The sequence below is a fragment of the Glandiceps talaboti genome, chromosome 12 (genome assembly GCF_964340395.1).
Source record: "Glandiceps talaboti chromosome 12, keGlaTala1.1, whole genome shotgun sequence".
NCBI lineage: Eukaryota > Metazoa > Hemichordata > Enteropneusta > Spengelidae > Glandiceps > Glandiceps talaboti.
Window position 1 is genome coordinate 10193548 of NC_135560.1, and position 11167 is coordinate 10204714.

General features: G+C 35.7%; 1 protein-coding gene across 1 annotated transcript; it reads left to right on the plus strand.

Moving 5' to 3' along the window:
* The first annotated feature begins 1836 nt into the window (after positions 1-1836).
* Positions 1837-8534, plus strand: LOC144443818 (zinc finger protein 474-like). Its single transcript, XM_078133373.1, has 4 exons — positions 1837-2008; positions 2748-4342; positions 7148-7346; positions 7943-8534. Exons 2-4 carry the CDS (start codon positions 2945-2947, stop codon positions 8092-8094), a joined length of 1749 nt encoding a protein of 582 aa, XP_077989499.1. The 5' UTR covers positions 1837-2008; positions 2748-2944; the 3' UTR covers positions 8095-8534.
* Positions 8535-11167: the final 2633 nt, after the last annotated feature.

The window sequence follows — 11167 nt, forward strand, 5'->3', positions numbered from 1 at the left end:
AGCAGATTGATACTCACCGAGTTAAATATATATATATATATATATATATATATATATATATATATATATATATATATATATATATATATATATATATATATATATATATATACATATGGATCCTTGATGGTAATTACACACTGAACCTGTTTCCACAGTGCTAAAATGTATGTATGTATGTATGTATGTATGTATGTATGTATGTATGTATGTATGTATGTATGTATGTATGTATGTATGTATGTATGTATGTATGTATGTATGTATGTATGTTTGTATGTATGTATGTATGTATGTATGTATGTATGTATGTATGTATGTATGTATGTATGTATGTATGTATGTATGTATGTATGTATGTATGTATGTATGTATGTATGTATGTATGTATGTATGTATGTATGTATGTATGTATGTATGTATGTATACATATGTGTGTGTGTAAGTGTGTGTGTGTGTGTGTGTGTGTGTGTGTGTGTGTGTGTGTGAACAACTTGGAGTATATAAGAGTAATTCAGGGTGTATCAAATTAATCTTGAGTAGTGTTTTTATGCTTCACTAAATAGGTACATACAAACGTACACACTTCCATTTTAATACATAAATGAAAGTGTAGACATTCAATATTAAAGGCGACATCAAGTGCTATCTCATGCAATGCTAAATTTTCTAACATATTCATTTTTTTCAATGACAAAATATTTCGCGGCCCCCCCTTTCAAACCATGAGAATTTTCATGGCCCCCCCTTCAAGCCTCCCATTTTTTTCATGGCCCCCCCCCAATTTCTCCCCAGCCCCCCCCCCCCCCCCTGCCGTAAATTCTGTCCGGTCCCTAAAAGTGATGTGATCAAAAAAGCATAGCAACCATGACTGCACCCATAGAAACGGTACCATTTTGCTCTGGCAACTATAACAACGACCATTGCAACATTAACACGACAAAGTAAGTTCCTCGCTTTAATGATGACGTCATGACAGTAAAGCCGGTTGAAAAACTGTGCTTCTTTATCACTGTCGTTCCAGTAGTAAACGGCAAGTTTATTTACACATATCAGGAAGCCCTCTGAACCGAACAAAATCACATCATTAATTACATGTACAACTTCATGATGATATCGCACACCTTGCATGCGAGGGCATTTACATTGAATGTCAAGGCATGTTGCACTCTACCCAGCTTTAGTAAGTCGCTAGGATCTATTTCAAGGGGGTAAGATGGGGTACAGTTTATTGAAGTGACGATATATTGACTGCCCTGAAAAGGTCGAGACAGTTTTCACTTCACTGACGGTGTGGGGGCATACGCACAGTTTCTTCGAGAATCATCAGCAAGTTTATACCTTCGGTGCCAGTGGGAGGGTTTGACACCGATATTTTTTTTCAAGAACCAACCACATCAAGTCTCTGTTGTGTCGGAAGGGCTGGTGAAAGTAGTTACTTCGAATTCCAGGCTACTCACAAACACAAAGATCTAGAAACATATTAACTTATGACGACAGGTTTGACAACAGTGGCTGCTGGGTTGGGGCTCAGACCACTAACGAATCTATTTATTGGAGCCGGGGAGCTGGAGCTGGAGATGCAGGAGATGTACGAATGGCGCCCCCATAGGAGAGAAGTGGAAACATTTCTATGGAGACAAGGGCAACACAATAAAATGGCGATAGTGGTAGAGAGGTAAACGACCGCATAATTAGTTTCCGAACTGTTTACACGGCGTTTCTAGGCAGGGCGCCCACGTCAAGCTAATAGGCATAACGTAGCTTGTGGTGTATGGCCTCTCTTTTTATATCTCGACCTTTTCAGGGCAGTCAATACACGTCAAAACACAATACAACTATGACGTGAGAGGTCTTTTGACGCGGTGATTCGAGAACTCACCTGAAAAACCGAGCTGAAAACACTTGACTTGAAGTATATTTTATCCAGTTGGCTTGTCGGTAAGGTCGTGAGAAACACTAGTTATTAGATTTCGAAGCGAAATCACACGGAATATGTGTATTACAGGTAAGTTTATTGAAACAGTATCTGTGGATGTCAGGACATTTGTGCCCCATGATGTTGTAAAGTACATGCGTATAATAATCCCTTGTGTGTGGCGTTCGAAAGATAAACACATAGAAATAGATTTGCCGATAGCTGTAAACGTTAGAACACATTGTAATACGAAGGACCTATAACATTGTTTTCTGGTTATTTTTAAAACAAAAATTGTCAGTTTCCACGAACTGTCTCAGCTAAGTTATTGTTTTATTGAGTCAATATCTCAAGGGAATATCTAGGATTAGAAACAATTTATTTTGCTGGTTGTTGCCTAGAAACAGTGATATTGATATTAAGTTGATATGGTGTGCTGTACCTCATGTGCATATATGCTGTAATATACCCTTCTTTGTTGCTGACTTGTTTGTTTGTTTATTGTAAACAAAAACAACACAATGTGACAAAGTAGCCAGAGTACACTTTCGTACCATGAGGGAGGGACCCAGCTCAACTGAACCAAAAACTCTTTGTATTAGTGCACTGAACAGATCACACACACATAACCTCCATGTTATTAATCAGTGTACGTACATGAGTACTCACTTAGTGATGTGGTGAAAATGACCCCCCCCCCCCCCCCCCCCCCGCACTTTCTAATGCAGGACAATACACATTTATAAACATGACACAGAGGCAATATTTAAAACTATAGTTAAGTTCAAGTTTGTTTTATTTCAAGCATATTTCAATATCCACTTCACAGATTTCAACTGAAGACAAAGACAAAATATTTGTTTTATTTGTTCAACTACCAAGCCTGTGAAGATTTTCCTGGCTACAGAGACTTTTCAATATTGCATATATGCATATAGAAGATTGCCATACATGACAACTGAATTCACAATTTCATATAAAGTAATTTAATACCTAGATCTACATTCTGTACCAAGCAACATCAAAATGCCTGGTGCCACAGCTTACAAACCGACTACTGTTATTTGCTACATTTGCGGACGTGAGTTTGGTACAAAGTCTATAGGCATACATGAGCCACAGTGTTTGAAAAAATGGCATGCAGAAAATGAACAATTGCCAAAATCCCATAGAAGACCCGTTCCACAGAAACCACAACTTTTGCCAGGTATTGGAGGCAATACCAGCAAGGATATCAACCGGTTTAATCAGAAAGCCTATCAGAGTGCACAAAACCAACTGATTCCATGCAAACACTGTGGCAGAACCTTCTTCTCTGATAGAATCAAGCAACATGAAAGATATTGTCATGCTCCGCCAATGCCGAGTGATAAGAGACGAGGGTCGCAAACTATAGAAAGACCAACCACTGCAACTTTATCAAGACCAAGCAGTGTCACGATGGCCAAACGATCCTCAGTCACAATTGAAGGTGTTTCCCCAGATCAAAGCCAATATGCCAACGGAGCACCTCAGACAGCTCCACGACAACAAGGAAAGATACACTTAGGAGCTGGTCCAGCAATGACATCAAGACCCAAAACACCAGTCAGGAAGAACCCAAGCAGAGTATCTGGCCAAAAACCAAGAATGGTGGTCTGTTACATTTGTGGTAGGGAGTTTGGATCAAAGTCGATCTCCATACATGAGCCTAACTGTATTGAAAAGTTCAAGAAAGAACAAGAACAACTCCCCAAGCATCTTCGTCGTCCACTACCTGCAAAACCACAGGCCGTAGGTGGTTCTGGAAGTTACGGCCTTGATTACAATGATGCAGCATTCCAAGCAATGCAAACACGGTATGTACCATGTGTGAATTGTGGACGTACGTTTGCTCCAGATAGGCTACCAATCCATCAAAAAGGTTGTCATCCCAAACCTGGAGGTGTCAAATCTGTAAGTAAAGGAAACATGGCGACTTCACAGGGTCAGAAAAAGAGTGGTCCAAATACCCCACAGCCAATGGAACGTCCCAAAACTGTAACTTTGAAAACAGCTGGTCCTGCCAGACCCCGCACTGTAGTATGCTATATATGTGGTCGAGAATTCGGAACCAAATCAATTTCGATTCATGAACCTCAGTGTTTGGAAAAATGGAAGATTGAGAATAATAAACTTCCTAAAGAACAGAGAAGACCAATTCCGAAAAAACCACAAGCTTTGCCAGGAGGAGGAGGAGGTGCTTCCATCCAAGATATGAATGATGCTGCATGGAAGGCAGCTCAGGATAATCTTGTGCCTTGTCCAAATTGTGGAAGAACCTTTAATCCGGACAGGATTGCTGTCCATCTAAGGAGCTGTAAACCAAAAACCGGAGCTGCTCCAAAGAGGGATGGACAAGGGCGTACTCAGGGTTATACTAAAACTGACAACAAAGCTAAAACAGTAAGTTTGCATTTCATTGTATTCATATTTCTACACAGGTTGACAACTAAGTTAACAGAAAGTTTATATGTACATACATACATACATACATACATACATACATACATACATACATACATACATACATACATACATACATACAAACATAGACATACATACATACATACATACATACATACATACATACATACAGACAGACAGACAGACAGACAGACAGACACTCACGCACTCATGTATACATGCATGCACACACACACACACACACACACACACACACACACACACACACACACACACACACACACACACACACATATTATGTACTACTGTATGCATTGCATGCTGTTCCAAGACTACAACAAAATACAATTGACAAAGTTCTTGTGTGAAAAAATGGCAAGACACCTTACAGTACTTTTTGTTGAAATTGTCCACCACTCCCTCAAACTCAATAAAGGTGAATCGGAACTGACAACTCAGACAGTTTGTCTACTCTCATTGTCATTTTCAAAAAGCCCATAGCTGAAATTTGTAAAGCATTCTCTTCTCTTTATTGAACATAACACTCTGCCTATTGACAGCCAACATGGTTCGTCTATTCACTCAAAATTCTAGAAAGTTCAAGAAAACTACCAATAAAAAAAATGGTATTTGATTAAATTGAATAAGCAGCAAATAAATCTGCATTACATTGACATGTCGCATGTAGCGATTAATTCTATTTTTGACAAAAAATAATTTTTGGATAACTTTGAAATAACTCTCAGCAATTTTTTTTTTGAGTTAGTCATCAGGAATTGTTCTTACCAATAGTCATCTAAATAAATTTGAAACTGAAAGAGCCCTCAACCCCCCCCCCCCCCCCCAACCAACAAAAAGAACAAAAACAACCCCCCCCCAAAAAAAAAATAAAAAAATAAAAAAAATAAAAAAATAAATAAACCCACAAATCCAAAAAAACACAATCTAAAACATTACAATATTTTGTATCATTTATGTGTAGATTACCTAATCCTAAATGAGAAAAAAAAAGAACATAAAATGACAAATTTATTACAAGGCTTTTGTTTGGTATGTACATTGAACACATTCCTTGTCACAATTAGCAATGAAATGTAGCCATTAACAGCTGATGGTACTAGTATAATTGTAAATGACAAAACTAGGTCAGACTTGAAGGATATAACGTTTTGACAAAAATGGCCTTTAAAATAGGGTTTCCACATCACACTTTCAAAATATGTGATTGTCAGTTTACCAAATAATATCTATTTTTGAAATATCAGACCAAGGGTTTCGCCTATTCAGGTTAACTAGTTTTGTCAAACTGTCTGTTTGCTGGCTTTACCTCTAGACAGCCTAACTATTATATTCCAGACATTACAGACACATGTTGTGTACGTTTAACAATATTTACACCTGAATTGATAACCAGGCAGTGTTTCTTATATGGTCACTAAATATTATGTTAGGTCTTATGAGCACATAAATAGTTAGTAGCAACAGAAGAGTTACACCAGTGTTTGTTGTTGCTATGGTTACACTGCAACATTCATCAACGCTTTAATGTTATATGTCTTGAGGAGTTTGAATCTTGAATAACTAGAGATGTATTTACACTTCTGTATTATTATACTGTTGCCATGACACCAATATTCAATATCTGAGTTTTCCAGCGTTGTATGAATACAGTAAGGCACATTCATTGAGAATACCATTATACATGTATTGCAAGAACTCAATGATTTGAAATAATTAATTTCCAATGTCTTAATTGTGTATAAAGGAGTGGCATAGAATAGATTCATTATCATTTGTGATATCATTTTGTGAGTACACAATCTAGTGATATCATTGCTTTGTGAGTACACAATCTAGTGATATCATTCCTTTGTGAGGACACAATCTGGTGATATCATTCCTTTGTGAGTACACAATCTAGTGATATCATTGCTTTGTGAGTACACAATCTAGTGATATCATTGCTTTGTGAGTACACAATCTAGTGATATCATTGCTTTGTGAGTACACAATCTAGTGATATCATTCCTTTGTGAGGACACAATCTGGTGATATCATTGCTTTGTGAGTACACAATCTAGTGATATCATTGCTTTGTGAGTACACAATCTAGTGATATCTTTCCTTTGTGAGTACACAATCTAGTGATATCATTCCTTTGTGAGTACACAATCTAGTGATATTGCTTTGTGAGTACACAATCGAGTGATATCATTGCTTTGTGAGTACACAATCTAGTGATATCATTCCTTTGTGAGTACACAATCTAGTGATATCATTCCTTTGTGAGTACACAATCTAGTGATATCATTGCTTTGTGAGTACACAATCTAGTGATATCATTGTTTTGTGAGTACACAATCTAGTGATATCATTGCTTTGTGAGTACACAATCTAGTGATATCATTCCTTTGTGAGTACACAATCTGGTGATATTGCATTGTGACTACATAAGCTGGTGATATCATTATTTTGTGAGTACAAAAACTGATGATATTGCCATTTTAAATTTAACCACACAAACTGATGACATCATTTCCTTGTGAGTACGTAAAGTGATGATGCCATTTCAAAATGGATATACAAATTGATAAGTAATGTAATGATACAGTCTAACATATGTGATCTGCAATTGTCTTTGTATATACCCATAATATGTTTAATTTACCTGCTTTATGCCACAGAGCAAATACACACAACCTCATGACATGGCTGGAACAATACCTGGTACAACTGTGCAATATTTATTATTCTAATACTTATGTTTCATTTGAACATTATTAGACTCCAGCACCAAGTAAAACACCTGTTATGCGGCGCCCTCCCACTGTGGTGTGCTATTTATGTGGACGTGAATTTGGTTCCAAATCTATCTCTATCCATGAACCTCAATGTCTTAAAAAATGGCACATTCAGAATGACCAGCTCCCTCGTGAGTTACGGAGACCAGAACCTATCAAACCAGAAGTCAGAATGGTCAAAGGTAAACTTAGTTGTCTGATACTACATATAATGATATTCGCTGTAGAGGAGTAAGAGAAAGAAAAAAGAATAATCACTTTAAACCTGCTCTAGCTGCAACTGAGACATTTTTTTCAAGTAACAAAATATATATTCATTAAAAATTGGTCATGCAGTTACTTATGAAAAGACATTGTATCTGTCAATTAGTGATATTATCTGTACATTGTAGGTAGTGTGGTGTCAAGTTTGAATCTTGAGTGAAAGCTTCGTTTTGAATGTCACCATGTAATGATGTTCAAACTTCTGTAACACTAGTTTGTAATTGTAGTATTGTTTTTCAATCAAACAACCACAATCTATTCACTGAAAATTGTTAAAATAGCAATGATTAGATATTTTAGATGTTAATAAGGGAGCAAACTGATCTGTAAATTGTGTAGTAACAGGTTGAAATCATGATTGCACTAAGGATGGTGACTTTTGGGTGTGAACCCAAAAAATCAATTTGATTTTTAGATTTTCTTTTTATTCACAAAATTCTTATCAGAAGTTGTTGGACTAATGTTATCTCCAAATTTTAATATTTCTTTTGTTATTTTTTATTTATTATAACAGGTGGTACTGGTGGGTCATACAACCTTGATGCTATCAATGAAGCTGCCTGGAAGGCATCACAAGCCAACCTGGTACCGTGCCCTAACTGTGGACGTACCTTCCTACCAGACAGACTACCAGTACACTTGAGATCCTGCAAACCAAAAAATTAATACCACCAATGTGCAGTTCAGTTTGAGTTTGCCAATTCCACCTCTTGGTGGCGCTATTCAATTACGGGCTCACATCAAAGTGACTGTATTTTTATGGCTGTGTCTGCACCTATCATGTGTATACTGAAATGTTTAATGAAAAAAAAATAGAGGAATTTTTTGTCAATTTGTTTTAGAATTGGAAGACCGGTAAATTTGTAGTTATTCCGTCCACTATTTTAGCATTTACACGTTAGTGTGTGTCACAAAGTTGTACTCATGAATACTGCATTTATTATATATCTTCACTAGTCTTTCAAACTGTAAAATGCTGCACTGTTTTTTAGCACAAAGTTAAATGCTGTACTGTTTTTTTAGCATCAACTTAAGATTGACAATTCATTTACATTATTACTATGTGTGTGTGTGTGTGTGTGTCTGTCTGTCTGTCGCTGTCTCTGTGTGTGTGTGTGTGTGTGCATGTCTGTGTCGTGTGTGTGTCTGTCTGTGTGTCTGTGTCTGTGCCATTAATTCATACTATGGTATACAGGTCTACAGGCCTCGCATACTTTTAATTAAACCAGTTTGATAATAACTGAACAATGTAATATTTGCATCCAGAAATAGTACAATATATAGTTTAGCTGTATATGATATATATGACATACTGCTTTACTCACAGATAATTAGAATTATTCCCCAATAGATTTCTTCATTGATAACTTATATCTCCAAATAACTAGCTTTACACAGCAAAGATTTACAGATCACTGTGTTTTCCAAGTAAATGCCAAATAACATTTTTAGAAACACAACACAGAGTGAGCCTTCTACTGGTAATATGCAAAACTGTATAGAATACAATAAATAGAAAAATATGGAAAAAAAATGATTTTGAAATAATGAGCTGAAAGTCTAAGCAGTATGGAAACATTCACAAGTGTAGTGTAGGAAAAAGTTTTATTCTAGTATAGATTTTAAATTTGAACTTTTTAAAACAATTTCGTTGATTTTTTTAATATTAAAATAATTTTTTTTTTGAAATGTTTTGATATTTTATCCTCCAATGAAAGACATAAATTTTGTTTTGTTTTGAGTCAAACTGATTATGACTAAAATTACTAGTCACCACACAGTAATAGACAGGGGAATACCATATTTTGATGAGTCGAGTCACAAGTAAATTGACATGCATCTGTGGCGCATCAAATTTGTTGAGAGGGCATACTGTTAGGCAAAATAAAAAAAATTGTTTGTTTTCAATAATCCGACATAGTTTTAACCTCTGACCCTAAACATTTTATAAACATTTAAAACAAAAAGATAACAAATTCTTTGCCTTCTTGACCATCATGCATGTCTGTTTTCTTTCACAGTGATGTCTGTACATATTTCATCAAACTATCACAGAAGGGGTATTCTGATCGACATTTTGTTTGTTTTTGGGTCGAATCAAAAATAAAAACAATTAAAAAAGTGAACTAAACTAAAATAAAATCTTGACCTACCTCCCCTATTTTCTGAGGCCATGTTATCAGAAACACACACTTATTTTTTTTTTTCGCCGTACGAGATCCCTTAATAAACCAGTTGGCAGGAACAATGTACAAATGAAGACATATTATGTTTGTTCTATTTTCTTGATAGTGGAATTTGTCTTCTCATTCTTGTCAAATTGAGTGAGTGAGACTAAGTTTAAAATGTTTGTACAAATGAAAATTTTACAAAAATTAGATTGGCTGAATCAAACTATGTTTTAACCCTTTAGTATAGTATGTCACACTCAGTGTGTATACTGCTATAGCATTAGCAGTGAGGGTCCTGGCACCAGGCAAATCATTTCACTATTGCAGTGTACAGAGGTGTCTTTACACTTTGTAGCTTCATTCATATATTTTGATATTTCACTAGTCTGGCATTTGATTTTAAAATATTTTGATTTCCTCAAGTTTTGTGAATTATTGTACAGAATTAAGATTCTTTTTGTGTAAAGGGAAAGTTTAGTGGGCCTAGAGTACTTTGTATTCTAAGGGTTAATTACCTTGGCTTTTAAATGCCCAATTCAGACAAGGATTAAGTTCGATGTAAAAAACAGATATGTAGCAGAGTTAAGGAAAAAGTTAATAAGATAGCACTACTGCAAAAACCAAGGATTGAAACCTTGGCCTTTAACGATAAGTCACTGTATTTGGAAATATCTTGGTAATTGTAATTGTAATTTCAATTTTCAGTGACTCATAATGACTCCATCCTATAGTATAGCATTTACAAATACCAACCTACCCTGATTATCAGAGGTGTGTTCGATTTGCACAATCATGATTGTGATCAATATGATTTCATTTCTGGGAACATGCAATCACGATCATGATTATTTACGTGAACATTTGAAAAAGTTCCACACATTTCTTATAAATTAAGTGATTTCTACATCGTCAAAATGATTACAATGATATCAAATTACCAATCTGATCGAACACAATTTATTTACGTATTGTTTTCTGTCATTTCTAACTTGCCATTAGCCATGTGCGCACAATCGTCGCAATGATATTACGTTGTCTGCCATCTTGTAATCACGTCAGTCATGGTTCAAGGCATGATTACTGTGATTACCAATCATGATTGTGATTGGTAATTATCAAATGCGAAATCATGATTGCGATGATTACCAATCATGATTGTGATTGATAAATCATGATTATGATTGTACAAATCGAACGCATCCCAGGATATCATCAGGCCTGATCACACTGCCACCTAGTGGCCACCGACAGCTGCAAATAATAAATTCATTCTGATTATGGTTGGAAGCTCATAGTACTTCACCTAGTCCAGTTTGTCTTGTGGAATAACTTCACAACTCATGTGATTTACATACAATGATTAGTTTTAGTCTTTATTTCAAGAAAGACAATTTTTTTTTAGAATTGACTTCTTTCATAGGACGTGTGCACTCGACAAATACGTGTGATGTATTCTGAAATATACATATAATAGAACTTGTTTGTGAAATTGACAATTATTCTCACAAAGTCTATTTACCTTCATTTCCACGTGAATTTATGAACTTGTAATCTTAATGAATGTGCAC